This window comes from Phlebotomus papatasi, chromosome 1 (assembly GCF_024763615.1).
Source record: "Phlebotomus papatasi isolate M1 chromosome 1, Ppap_2.1, whole genome shotgun sequence".
NCBI lineage: Eukaryota > Metazoa > Arthropoda > Insecta > Diptera > Psychodidae > Phlebotomus > Phlebotomus papatasi.
The window spans coordinates 90,861,132-90,876,166 of record NC_077222.1 but is presented as its reverse complement, the minus strand read 5'-3'; the positions used below and the strand labels follow the sequence as shown (position 1 = coordinate 90,876,166).

The following is a 15,035-nucleotide window of genomic DNA, read 5'->3' as shown; positions in this document are numbered from 1 at the left end:
TTCTTTTTAATATTACTTTTATTAAATTTCTATTTAATAGAGACTAAAAATTAAAAAAAAATGATTTGTTTTTTTTAGTTACTCTCCTAAAAAGAGTGCGCATAAAACCATTAAAAACATGATTTTCTTTACCAGTTAGAATTTTTCTTTTTAAACTTTTATACACAAAGACATTTCCTTATTATTTTTGCTTCACAATTTGAAAAATCTCTTTTGTGGATAGTAATTTTACTGAGTCATTTTTTCTGAGTTATATTTTTCTTTTGAGCACCAGCTCAAAAAATGTCCAAAATTTTATACAAAAGAATTTATTTATTCCTAAATAATTTATCAACAATTTCTCTTCATCTCTATTTTATTTTTTGCTTAATCTTTGAAGGAAATTTCTTTAATACACAAAGAGGTTATATTTGAAAGTGAGGTTATATTCGAAATAACCTCAAAAAGAGGATCTCAGTGGTACAATAGGCAAGACCGTGGTGCCTTTGGCAGATGAGATCTCTGACTCGACTCTCACAGTTGCGAGTTCGAGCCCCATCCGGTGAATCAACTAAATGTTACGAAAAACATTTTTACTGTGATAAAACGTAATATAATGCATAGCCTCTTTTCAAAAAAAAATCACGGAGCATGAAAAAAGCATCAACACTGTGTGGAAGACGTTCCTGAGCGGTCTGCACATGGACTTAGCAGATTATTAGATCCCGGAATACAGAAGCAATATAATAAGATTACATTGTTAACAAGTATTCCGATACGATTAATAAATTAACCTCAAAATGACAGAAATGTATAGGAGCAAGTGACAGTCAAGATTCTCAGAACGACTAATGACGGTTAAATTCGAAATGTAAAATTTAAGGTTATGTGAAGAAAATGTCTTAAAAAGGTTATATTTGAAAGTGAGGTTATATTCGAAATAACCTCAAAATGGGGAGCTCAGTCGTGCTTTAAGCAAGACCGTTTAGCGTCTGAATTAGAACCATTTTTCTCAGGTGCTTCCTTCATTTTATTGCACTAATATTAACTTCCCCGACAAATTCCACTCATTTCACAATAAATGATAAATTCTCTAAACTTATTTGTTTTAATTTAGGTTAATGGCATTTCCTATAAATCCCATTACGTTTTTAAAAATATTGTTCATATTTGAAAAACTTGACTGTATCTCTAAGTTTTCTTTTATGAAACAGCGAAAAATCGTGGAAACTATAAAAAGTTTGGTTAGGAAATGCGACATTGCAAACGACATAACCTAAAAATCAATTTGAAGGATTTCCGTCTGATGAAGAGGAAATTAGATGAAAAACTAGGCCATTTCTTCAAAACACACTTCACGTTTGTATACCCAATTTACCCTGCTCAATTCGATGTAAATATGTTAAAACCTGGATGTACATCAAAATTCGTACGATTGTCTTATGCTTTTCCATCTAATTCCTTGTAAAAATGAAATTCTCGGTAAAAAAAACATTCAAAATCATTCGTATACAAGCTAAATAAAGCAATTTGATTATTATTTTTTCTTGAATATTTAGCAAACAATTTGCTGAAGATAGGCCATATTCCAATACTATTTTTGAATAGAATGAGTAAAAAGATATTAAGGTTATCAAAACATAACCTAGAAGAAACTATTTTAATGGATTAAAATATTTCCAAACTCCCATAGAAATATCCCTAATCTCATTATTTTGTAAAAATTCTATAGAAGAACTTTTATACTTTTGGCAATTAATGAGTGCTCTTCTAGGTTATGTAATTTCCAGCCCTTCAACATAACCTCCCTGTCAAGTATACTAGATCATTTTCGGCCAGTAAACTGAGTATAAAGGGACAGTAAAACACGGTATTGACCTTTGGCTCTTTTCTCCTTTTAATTTCTCAAGCCAAGAAAGGAGCCAAAGGTCAATACCGTGTTTTACTGTCCCTTATACTCCCTGTCAAGGTTTTTTTATTTAAAATTTTGGATTTTAGTCTGTGCACACTGTTGAGCTTTTCATTATATATATGTTACGTTAGTGCCTTACAGCAGTGTCATGATCCGGATTCAGCTCTTGAAGCTGAGGACATGTGAGTGGTGGATGGTAAAAAAACATAACCTCATTTCACCATTTACTTTATCCAAATTACCAAGATTTTCTCTGCAATTATTTTTGCAAAACCTTGTCATCTTTGAAGCAAAAAGGTGAAATAAACGATTGTAATTTAATTTTTAATCTTCTTTTTATACGAATTTGTGATTATGTTTAAAGATTCCTCATGGTTAGGAAATGAAAGCAGTTTTTTTGCAGGGTTGTGCACTGGAATTTTTGAAGCTTCATTGACAAGTGAGAAACGCATTTAATACGTGAAGCAGATAAAATTACTTTTGGAAGGTTATTTACGTTTAAAGCATAACCACTGAAATTGATATTTTTTAAGGTTATGTTATGCAAACCAGTTTCTATAAAGCCTAAAATATCAATTTGGTCTGCAATTCGAGAGCAAAATGACCACTTTGAGCCTATTATGTTCAATTACCATCTTTTCTTTTGGTTATATTCAAGATACTTTTTAGAATTAAAAACATAACCTATAAAAATGACTTATTTAGGTTATCTGCTGTAAATTTAGGTTTTTGCACTAAAAGCATGTACGTTTATGGCATGTGTATCGTCTCATTTTACGTTCTCTCATATTTTAACCTCACTTTGCAACATAACCTCTCGCCTATTTAATAAATTTCCATCAAAGACTTTAAATGTCAAAATTCCGGGAGTTTTACACAACAAAAGATGCAAATTCGAATAATTTTTGCAAATGAAATGTCCCAAAGAATATTAATTTTGAAATTGATACTTCAACTTCAAAATCAATATTTCCACAACAAATAATTTGTAAAAAAAAAACCTTCCAATTAATACTCAAAAAAAAAAAATATTAAAATTGAAAAAATAGAATTTTTCCGCATCTCTCTCCTAAATAAATGTTACTTTCCGAAAAATTTTGCCTCCTTTAAAAAAATAAATTAAAAATCATTTTTCAAATGCTCTTCTCCAATTTGTAAATAATTCCTCACACTCTGTTACGATTTTAATTGCAGAAAATCGACCTTGTTTTTTTTCCTGTAAATCACAATTTTATCAAAATAAAATTCACCACTTCTTGGAGTTTTTAACCTTTTTTTTCTCTCTCTTTAAAAATGTAAAGAAGTTTCCTTAAAAAATAATTAGTTATCCTACAAATTTAACACTTCACATAGTTTTCTTTCATCTCTTTCTCTCTTTCTCTCTCTCTCTCTAAAAGTAATTGTCAGTTTGAAAATGTGATTATCGAGGGGTTCTTTTTTTTCTTCTCTCTAGCTACACCTTTTTTCTAATAATTATTTTTTTTACCTTTGCAAATTATCCAAGAAGAATAAACATCATTTGCGAGAAGAAGAAATCACTGGCTTTTTAACTCCATATCATGCTGGCTTCTTATTAGCAATCTCTAGCTAGTCATGATTTTCTTGGAGGTGTTGGAGGTGGCGGTCGTATGTCTTTGGGAATGTTTTCATATACTTTGCAAAGGAGAAAAAATATAGAAGACAAATAGTCAGCGATAATTGCACGTGAAAATAGAAGAAAAATCAATACCCTTACCTGTTTGTGTCGTGAAGTCAACAATTGATCTTGGCGGAGTTGGAATTTGTGTGTCTGATATCGACCTAAAACATTATAGTGAAAAATTGATCAATCAAATGCAGAGTTTTTGCGGTTTTCACAGTCTTAAAACGGCGAAAATGTATTCAGAAAAACATTTTAAAAATTAAAAGGCAAGCTAAAAATTTTACGGGGGCGTGGCCTAAATTTAATGGGCCTTATATCCAAGATCTAGGAAGAAGATGCAATACCAACTTCCGAATTACTATTAGCATTTCTAAATAAAAAATTAAGAATAAGAAAATCGCACTTGGAATTACCTTTAAACCCTCAATGGGGCGTGGCTTAAAATTAGCTATGGGCGGAGCTTATTCAGTAAAAAAAATAAGACTTAAATCCTCCTCTTTATTGATAAAACTTACTACTGTCAGTAGTATCTTAAGGATTTATTAGGGTAATTAAAAATGATTTTTCTATTGAATTTTGCAGTATATTGGAGACTGGGGCAAAATTTGGCAATTCTAAAATTTAAAAATTCGATATTTTCCAAGAAAAAAGAGACCGAGGCTTTAAATTTTTATCATAGATTACCTTCATGAACCTCAATTTTTTCGAAAAAATTTGAGAATTGGAAATTTTTCACTACTCAAAATGGAAACATCACTGTTTTCATGGTAACTACAGTACTAAATTACTATATTAATATATTTTCTATACCACAGTTTCATTATTTAGTTAATTTTGTTCCAAATAAAGCGAAAATCCATTCATATTCACAAATTTTAATTTGTTAATTTCTCAGAAAAATTAAAAGTGTACTTTTTCATCATCGATCGACCATGTTTTCCAATGAAAAACTCAATAAAGTGACTGGTATTTATTCGTTTTGTTTAACATTTAATGTCACATTTCTGGCTAATTTTAGTTAAATTAAGTGCTAATCTTTATTGTCAACGATACGTGAAGTTTTCAAAAGAAATAATTACCTTATTTCGTGAACAAAAAAGGTTTTCCTGAAGTTTCTGCAAATGCTTCAATAGGAAACCCCGGAAATACGATTTTTTAAAGAGATTTTCTTATTGTTTTAGATGGGAAAAGAGAAAAAAAAACCGGGAATAAAGAACAAATCCTGCACTCAAGAGCAACTCAACAAGGTTTTAGAAGCGTTTCGTCGCGTTTTCACTTACACTGTTTGTCTCCAATTAGAAAATTTCCCTTGTCTCCATTTAGATTAATATGTTTCCAATAGAAGCATTTTACGCTCACGTATTTTTCTTGTATTTAAGAAGTTTTCAAATTATATCTAAAGAATTTTCACTAAACAGTAACATTCTAGAAGAATCAAGGAGCAAATTTATGTAATTCTCTTCAGAAAAAATATGAACTTATCACAGCGAACAGACTGGGCTTTTCTACATGGTCATTGCTTTTTTACGCCTTCATTGCTTTTTTACACGTGGAAAAATAATAAAAAAATTGCTGCACCAAGCCAATTTTTGGACTAATTTGATATTTATTACGCCTTATGAGACAATATTCTTTAAAAAGAAAATGATATACTAGTAAAATTTTCCGATTATAAGTACTTTGAGAAAAGAGGAAAGAGCAATTGACCGGTCAATTGCTTTTTGCTCTTAATTCGAGGTGTTTAGATTTGGCAAATTTTACTAATAAATCATTTTCTTTTTAAAGAATAATGTCTCAGAAAACGGAAAAAACATCAAATTGGCGCAAAAATTGGTTTGGTGCCGCAATATTTTGAATATTTTTTCCACGTGTAAAAAAGCAATGAAGGCGTAAAAAAGCAATGACCATGTAGAAAAGCCCAGTCTGTTCGCTGTGAATGTGTTCAATCTTCTGTCAAAGTTAAAGCGTCTGGAAATGGTTTTGAATTAGGACATTTACCCTAAACGTCAAAGATTTTAAAGAATTCGAGCAGGGCAAGGGTGCCAAATTTACTCTAGAAAAGGATTAAGTGCTTACTTTTTATTTGTAAATATTATGAAAACATTTTGATCAAAATTAGCACTTTCAATTCAAGCTTCAAAAGCAGAATAATCCTGAACACAGCCGAAATAAAAAATTCTCCCAAAGGAAAGAAATTGCAGACTCACCTGGTTTTGTTGTGCGTCTTGCTGAGAGTATCTTGCTTGCTGTTGCTCAAATTGAGCGTTGACATGGAGGGTGGAAGTGGCGATCGTTGCAGATCACAAATATCTCCGGCATATTTGATGTTGGTATACTCATGACCCGCCTGGACACTCACCTCCTGCGCTTTGCGCACATGGAAGAGCGTCTGGATGTAGTGCTGAACGGCGTAGTAGACAAATTTGTACTGGGCCTCTGTCTGCACCATGCCAGATCGTTGTGATCGCACCATCTGGATTGTTCGCTGAATATCGATCTCCGTTTCCACTCCTGCAATTAATATCATAAACAACTTCTCTTAAAGCCAAACAATCGAGAAGCAAGCACATAAACATTAAATATACAAGACAAAATAATGGGATGAATTTATTGGATAACGCAAACATCATTCAATGAAGCGAGCTTTATGCAACTTTGCGAATTTTAGAACCTAAACGCAACCTTGCGTTTTTATTCACATGAAAAAAATGTTATGTCATCTAAAATTTAGCTCCCCTCGTGGCAATTTGACGAACTATACACGTTCTGAAAAGTTGTAAAGTAATAGATTTCTGGTATCTTGCCTTTTATAGAATAAAAATATATTATAGTTTTTTTTCTTAAATAAAACTTTAATAATTTTGATTTCCCTAACTAAAATTTACCATTCAAGTTGTTAAATTTATAATTTCTCGACCAAAAAAAGAAATTAGTATTTGATTAGAAATGTGACTAAAAAGCTTAATTTCTGAAACAAAAATCAAAGAATACAGAAAATTAAATATTTTTAAATGTAATATTATTGATAAAGAATAAATTATGAATTTTCCAAATATAATTTTAAGGTTTATTCGAGTTTAAGTATTGCGAAACTTGAACTTTTTAAACTAATCTAAATTTATCCACCAGTTTAAGTAAGAATTGTTAAAAAAAAATATTATTCAATAAACAATTGCACAACAAAAACGAGTTAAAATTTCCTTAGTTTAATTTATCAAAAATAAAACGCTGATCACAGTAATTTTTCACTGAGATTATCGTAAAAATTTTTACAACGATTATCGTAACAAAAAGTTCATTTTCAACGATTACTGACTGAACTTTTCTTCTTGGTCTTTTATTTTGTGGTAGACTTCTCAGATTTTTTTTTAAAAATTAAACAACTGCAAAAACAAATTACAGTGTCGACCAAAAGTTTCTTGACAAACCTATGTTCGAGAAACCAGGAGAGGATTTCTGTAACGCTCTGGCAATGCAATATGACAAATTGGGTTCGAATCTTAGGAGAGATTTTTCGAAAATACGATTCTGTAGCCGTGGCATTGTCAGAAGTCACATATTTGAGATTTCTGGCAATTCAAATAACAATGAATTTTGTTAAACAAATCAAAAAAGACGTACTGCATTTTCATAAAATCATCAAGTAAAGGGATTTCATTAAAAAATCAATGAACTGCATTTTCGAACTCATATGATATGACAAAAAAAGCTCGATTGGCATTGTCAGGTTTCGAATTCACGCGTGATAATGCCACGAAAATTACAGAATTCCCCTACAGGTGGAAAAGATTATGAGTTACTTGTAATCCAGAGAGTTAATTCAGTATTCCACAAAATTATTTAATTTTATTTCATATCAAAAATGATTGTTTTCCCAAAGTTGAGCATTTTTCATCGGCCAAAAGTTTCTTGACACATTTGTAAAAACTATTCAAAATGGTCTAATACGTGTAACTAACTTCTTTTAACCTAGTAATATTTTGAAGTAATGTTATTTGAGAGACAAAAGGTGGATTTGTACATTCTAAAGTTTGCAATGGGTAATTTATTCATATAAAACTGATAATAAAAATATTAAAATAATATTTTTTTTTTACTTTATAATTTAGGTTAAAATGGTAAGTTAGAAGAAGTTAAAGTATGGATAATCGTCCAGAGACACTGCCTGAAGGAATCTGCGTTATCAATTGTTTAATTTTATGGAAAATCATGATCTTAAAATCTTCAGAATTTATGGTAATAATGCACGAGTACATTTGGAAAACGCTACTGGAAGACTCAGGGTTTCGACTTGATATTCATAACCGCATTATAGGTATCTCTGATAGTGACCTCATGATTATCTGCTTCAAAAATTTTGAATCAGTTGGTTCCTGAAGCGACGCATGCCCCAAATATTTGAAAAATTAATTGCAAATTAAGAAAAGTGGTAAGAATAGTTGGGTGACTCTTTGAATTTCATAGGTAAGTAAGTCCAATGTGGCTAAAAGGTTGTAGTTTTGATTAAAACATGTTTAAAAAAAAAGTTAAACTGCAATCTTTTAGCCAGATTGAACTTTCCTACAGATAAAATCCTAGGGATCATCTAACCATTCGACTTACTCCTGAATTACTAAATTTATCGTGGTTTAGGATTAGAACGATTATTCTAGTAAATTTTAGACGATTAATCGTAGAAAATAAAATTGAAAAGGAAAGAAAATTATAATTTTTTCTGTTTGTATTTCAAAAAGGTCAACTGCCATTACATAAAATAAAAGAAGAAGAATTCTACGATAATCGTAGTGACTTTTTCATTGTGCTCTCAATGTCATTCCTTTTATATTCAAAGAGCAATTTTTTTGATTTTATTAATATTTTATTCTTGTTCATTTTATCCTGTTATTTTTCTCATAGGTTGGGTCAATAATTAGCAAAAAATATGCGTTATTTTTCCAGCAATTTATTTACGTCTTTAACGTAGGCAAACCCATTTCCCTCGACTTTTAGTATACAAATAATCATAACAATAATAAAAGATTTAAACTCATTTAATTTATTACGGAGAAAAAGTGAAAGCCATTAAAAATAATAATTTGCGGAGCCCAGTGTAAATTGTATATCCATATTAAATTTTGAATAAACCAATGTGTAATTCATTTCCATTATTTCTGACAAGGGTTTCTGGTTTCTCGGGTTTGCCGAAGCAATTTTTTGGGTTTCTCGGGTTTTGCGATGCAAAAAGTGAGTTTCTCAGGTTTCGCGATGCAGAAATTGGAGTTCTCGGGTTTTGCGATGCAAATCTTGGGTTTTTTTGGGTTTCGCGATTCAAGAATTGGGTTTCTCGGGTTTCGCGATGCAAGTATTGGCTTTCTCGGGTTTCGCGACGCAGAAATTGGGTTTCTCGGGTTTCGCGATGCAAATCTTGGGTTTCCCAATATGAGTTATCCCTTACAATAAACCAATGAATATGGAAAAATACTAAACAATAGTTTGATAGATATCATGGAGGCATTTAGGAATTGTGCCAAATTTCGAACACGTTATGTTTAGTCTCCAAAGTTTGCAATGCAATTTATTTTTTTAATGATAATTGAATTTTTTGTTATTTGATTTTCGGGAGTCTTCTTTGGAATCTTTAAAAGTAGTTTGTCGTATTTTTTTTCTATATTTTCAATACAAAAAAATACAGGTATTCCTTTGTGTGTATTATCGGACACCAAGTTTTACGAAGTTCCTTGCTCCTCTTGCTCTTATGGATTTTTTTAAGAACTTCTCCACTGCATCTTGTACTCGTTCTTAACCAAAAAATTATAAAATTTTGAGAAGCAAAAGAAGTGTCCGATATTGCAATCTGTCCGCAATTTGGCAAATTTTTCTTAATACAGCCAAAAGTGAGTTTTTCTTTTTCTTTTTTCTATGTAAGAGCCGAAAAAAGAAAAAGATCGTAATGGAAAAAATATAATAAAAAAAACTTAAGTTCTATCAGCAAAAAGTTTGTATGTAGGGTTGAACCTTCGTAATAACAAATAAGACATTAAAATGGTCTTAATTTTCACTAACCCTTACCGAGTGTTAAAATCTTTGACTATATATTGATAATTTGTGTTAAATATTTCGGTAAAATGTTTTGTCAAATTAATGAGAAAAGTTTGTCAAAAGGATGTTCTTCTATACAGAACATGAAAAAAATTGCCAAATCGACAGCCAACTAGATCTTGTTAAAAGTTTGTCAAAACTGTGTTTTTCCATATAAAATGTGAAAAAAAAAGTTTTGTCAAATTGATAAACAACATCCTTTTGACAAAATTTTAACAAAATCCATTTGTTCACTTGACAAAGCATTTTTCAGAGCACTATTTGCCTAAGGATATTATTATTCCTTATCAACATCGCCTTCAGTTTGTTCAATATCTTTATAAAACCTTGATCTTTAGAATTATTTTTTGAAATCTATTTGCTTCCATAGTTAAACCAAAAAGGAATTTTCCTATGAACTTTACGCTTTTTGGTAAAAATTTTCCATTTTCACTCTCAATATTTATTGAGCAGATAAATTGCCTGTAAAAAAAACTTATCTCACGTGCCCAGAATAAATAATATTTTCTGAGAAATTAAAACACATCACAAGAAAAATACCATTGTGAAATACAAAAACCAGAAAAGAATTTCACAATAAAAAATAGGAAGAAGTTATTTGTACTCCATTGTGTACTCAGACTGTTCTAAAAGTAAATTTTGATAAGACTATTTGCCCCAAAAAGCTCTGTAAATATTCTTTTAGCAGTTGACATTCCTAAAAATAGAATCTCTTTTATTTGCCCAAAAGATAATTCTCCCGCAAAGTTGCAAAGATGATAAAGAACGATATCTAGTTTAATGGAGTTTGCTAAATGAGACAGCAACTTACCTTCACGAATGATTTGATCTAAAATCATGTCTATCACGATAAAAGTTCCTGTCCTGCCAATTCCCGCTGAACAATGGACACAAATTGGACCCTGGAGGAGGAGAAAAAGTCGATATGGGTATGAAGAAAATTATTTGATGGGAATGAAAAAAAAAGAGTAAGGGACTCACAGGATTAGCTCCTTCTAGCAGAATTTGTTCCTGCCTCTGATTGACATCCTGGAGAAAATTGAGGACACATCCCGGATCCGAAGGAACCCCATGATCTGGCCACACTTGAAAGTGATACTGAAAGATTCGGCGTTCCTCCTTACCGCGCCACGAAAACAGAAATTCACGCAAGGTATAGTCATTGGTTGAGCTCTCCGTGATGCACGTAACCTTAGCATGACCCCATTCCTGTGTGTCACCCTGATTTGGCCAATACTTGGCACACTTATTCTTGCGACGCTCATATTCTTTGGTTGTCATCACAATCACCCGAGTATTCTCTTGCCAAATCATATTCCAGAAATCAATTATTGTGTTTGGCATGCATCCCTGTGTGGCAATGTACGTCTTGAACATGTCCTTCTCCTCCCTCTTCACATTCATCACGAAGCCACGTGATGTTATTGACTCACTCCGTTTGTGCCTCGAGTTGATAATCTATATACCCAACCAAATGGGAGACACATAACAACAATTGTTGAAGGATAAACAAAGCTAAAGTCATTATAATACTCAAAATATTTACTTATTACTAATTTCAATTAGGTCAGAAACATTTTATTTTATAACCATCTATCTCCATGGCATGATCACTCTCCTTCTATCTTTTCTATCCCACTTATTCTTCATAATATATGTACAACACTGAAGCTCTTTTAAGCACTTTTTTCAATGAATGTGGAGTGTGTAAACAACACTCACAGAGTTCTTTATTGTCTCAAACACATGAGGTTTTCAAGCACACCCCATCCGAAATTTAAACAACGTGATCAATTGTGCAAAAAATAAAATAACACAACTTGTATTTATCCACGTATTTCCAATAAAGGAACAATTTTGCAAATAATTTTCTTATTGTACAAATATTTCTCAGAAGAAAAATTGAATGTTCAATGTCAGGTGAATTCACATATTCTTGCGCATTTTTTGTATTTCGTCGCATGTATCAGTAGTTGACTACTTATCAAAAGACAACCAATTAATTGATCATAAATGCGATTTTTTTAACCATACAGACATCAAGAAAGTGTTTGAAATGCTTGCAATATGCAATAAAGGCTCTTTGGAGATCAAAAAATAATTTAGGCCACGCCCCTTTAGAAGTTTAAATAAAGTTGATATGTTCTATTCGACACTGAATTTTAGCTTCGTGGTGGAAGAAGTCAATCCCCGGGGATCATTCAGAAGCACGGATTTAGTACCGATAAAAGCCCTAAACACGCGTGGAGGTTCCTTCGATTCCTTCCTTGTTCCCTCTTGTCATAAACAAGATGAAGACACGAAATAACTAATTGCGAAAACTTATCAACATTCAGTGGGTAGCTCAGCCAAAACTGATGCGTACGACTGCTCTTGCGCTATCATTTTCTGTACCAGAGTACGCAGCTGAAGTATGGGAGAGGCCGCGCACGCTAAGCAAGTTGACGTAAAGCGTATGCATGAAAAATATTCCCCAACGCTTAACGTAAGGTCAGTCATAGTAGGCTTTGGATTTCGTAGGGGTCGTTTCAAGAGAATTTAATTAGCTTTGTTTTGGTGAAATTCTTATTAAAAAAGCGGTGGCAAAGCGTCCCAGACTTTGCGTAATGCTCGAACTCGTGACTTAGATGCTATACCTCAAAACTACTTTCGCATCCTTTACCGTTTATCGGTTTTCAACCGATTTGAACCGATTCATAAATCTCTCAAAAGATCCCCCAAAATAGTTTTAAGAGTAATAGGATTGATTTTCAGATAAAATTTTTTATCGGTTATGAACCGGTTCATTACCGATTCAAAACCGATTGGAACCGGTTTAGTTTTGTCGGAAATTCCAAGACCTTTCCAATGACCCCAAACATGACCACATTTGCTTGATAAATGTTCACTCTACTGTCTTTTTAAACTTTTACCTTGAAAAACGTTATTAGGAATGATTCAACCGTATTTTCGTATATGGACGAAATGTTCGCCTGGATAATTTCTAAAACATATCCAAAAATGAAAAAAATCGCACGACGCGTTTTCGAGCAATCCCAAAAAAACATACATTTATTGAGGATTTACAGTTTTCCCTGTAAATCCTCAATTGGAATAGTGAACAGTGTGGACGAAATTTCAGAGAAATTCCAGAAAATTCAGAGACAAATCACAGATGTGACCAGCGAGGAAAGCGCTGTGAAGCGTCGAAAAGCTTTGGAAAAGAATTTTGTGTTTTTCTGTCCATCTCCTTGATTTTCTTATAAGAGAAACCTTAGTCTTGCTGGTGACCTAAACTAGACGACGGACGTGGAAATCTCTTAATCGTTTGAGAAGCGACGTAGCGCGTTCGAAAGATAACAGGCAGCTATGGGGCTTCTCCGATTGTGGCGTCCTATATGACTCTGATGGGATAATACAAACCACTTCCCCTTTGCGTGTTTGTCCGTTGTCCCCTACCTCATGCGAAGTAGGGGATTTGATGATGGCAAGTTCGCTTGCCATTGACGTGGGCCGTTTTTAGGCAAGACAAACTTAATTTTAGGCCTCGACACCATTAATAATAATACCTCACAAAACCATGTTTTTTTATTTATTTTCGAAATGACTCCTTCAATTTCTTTTCATGTAGGATATATTTTGAAGGTAGTCTAGGGTAACATCCTGTCCATACATGACCGAAAAAAATTTCGACATCGAATTATCAAAGGTCAAAGTTTAACCTCTCTGGAGGTCCCATTTTTCAACCGATTTACTTAAATTTTAAATTTTTTGTAAAGGTTTTGAAATTTTCAATCCAGATGCGTCAACTTTAGTCGATAGTAAATCATTCAGGCATCCGTAAATGATCTATCTTTCTTTAATATTTTATTTTTATACGTCCAAAAGTTTGTTACGTGGCTATAGGGGTCGAACGGTAAGAGATATCGACTTCAGGTCTTCAATTATCACCCCTTCTACAAGTCAATATAACCTTGAAATCTTTTTTTTCCCTTGGTAGCTTGAAGATTCTTTACGGGTAACTTTGGAGTGGTTGGAACTCGAAATACGAAAAAATTAACTCACAATCATAAAATAATATTGTTAAATAAATATTTCCCTCAGAAAATCAAAATTATTTATTAAAATCAAATCACAAAGAATTGATTCTGCTTTTTGAAAAAAAAATGCAATTTTTCATAGCTATACCCGAGACACTTACCAAAATAGCAACAACCAATGGGACATGTTTGTAAAAATAATAGTTAAAAGATTATCGACTGCAGTAAATTCTGAGCATATTTCAATAATTTTATCAGAAAAATTGATGATTTTTTTCTGTTCTATAATATTTAATGAAAAGATCTTCAATTAATAGCCGTACTCACTATGGCGTTGTTATCTTGTAATCTCCGTAATCTGTTATCTTGTTATAATTTTTCATTTATAAAATACATTACGAGAACATAACGAGATAACGAGATAACGATATTACAAGATAACAGCGCCATAGTGAGTACGGCTAATATTGTATATTTTTTTAGTTAGAATAGTTCTCTCTATAACCGTTGAAATTTTTTTTTACACATGAATCTAAAACATATTCTTGGGCGAAATTATGGAAAGTGAGCAATAAAAAAATATATTTTCATAAAAAAAACTTATTTTCAGAAGTTTGGGTTTGAGTCTTGTTTGAGTCTTGGATGTGAGGCTTGGTATGTGTCTTTTGGTTCGCAAGTATGAGAATTTTGAGTTTTACGAACTATACTGACAGGTAATAAATTTCAGACTCCTGAATATTCGCTTTTTTTTGGGAACTAATTTATTTTATTTTATAAAAAAAAGTTACAATAAATTGAAAAACGTTAAAAAGAAGTTTCCTTAGGTATTTTTTTAAAAGAATATTTGTAATGGGATATAACTAAAGAATATTTTAAAAGAACTTTTCCTGTTCGCTTAGCTCAGTATTTGATAATTTTTCTGAATATTCCTAATTTCACAAGGATAAAAAAATATAACACATTAGGTCCATAAAACAATTAGGTAAAGCGCATACCAACTTAGATGAAAATCACCGTAGCTTAGTTCAGAATCTTGAGTAATCCTGAGCTTAATAAAGTCTGAGAATAATTCTTAGACATAAAATTACACTATCTAACTTTATTGACAAACAATGTGCTGTAGCGTAATCTAAAAATATTTTGTAAAAACCTTCTAAACACATCTCAACAATAGTTTCTATGCAAATCACTGCAAATTGAAATTGTAAAGAATCTGAGCTAAAAGCACATTTTATTTCGCAGAACGAGAATAATCTTGAGGTTAAATCATTTTATGATACTTCTAAGAATACAGAAGCTTCACGACAATTCTCAAATAAAATACTATAAAATTAGTTGATGACTTGTTATAGTAATCGTAAAATCTGATTTTATTGCATACTATTAATCTTCTGGGATTGTTTCG

The 15,035-nt window shown here is 31.9% G+C and overlaps 1 protein-coding gene across 2 annotated transcripts in view; it reads right to left on the bottom strand.

The window, feature by feature from the left end:
- Positions 1-3,266: 3,266 nt before the first annotated feature.
- Positions 3,267-15,035, bottom strand: part of LOC129809661 (tyrosine-protein phosphatase corkscrew) — a 37,181-nt gene continuing 25,412 nt past the window's right edge. For both annotated transcript variants that reach the window (XM_055859677.1, XM_055859678.1), the window contains 5 exons: positions 10,593-11,069; positions 10,423-10,513; positions 5,741-6,044; positions 3,627-3,691; positions 3,267-3,544 (listed from right to left, as the gene is read on the bottom strand). In XM_055859677.1, coding sequence (XP_055715652.1) covers positions 3,483-3,544; positions 3,627-3,691; positions 5,741-6,044; positions 10,423-10,513; positions 10,593-11,069 — 999 coding nt within the window. In that variant the 3' untranslated portion in view covers positions 3,267-3,482. The remainder of the gene's footprint in view (positions 3,545-3,626; positions 3,692-5,740; positions 6,045-10,422; positions 10,514-10,592; positions 11,070-15,035) is intronic.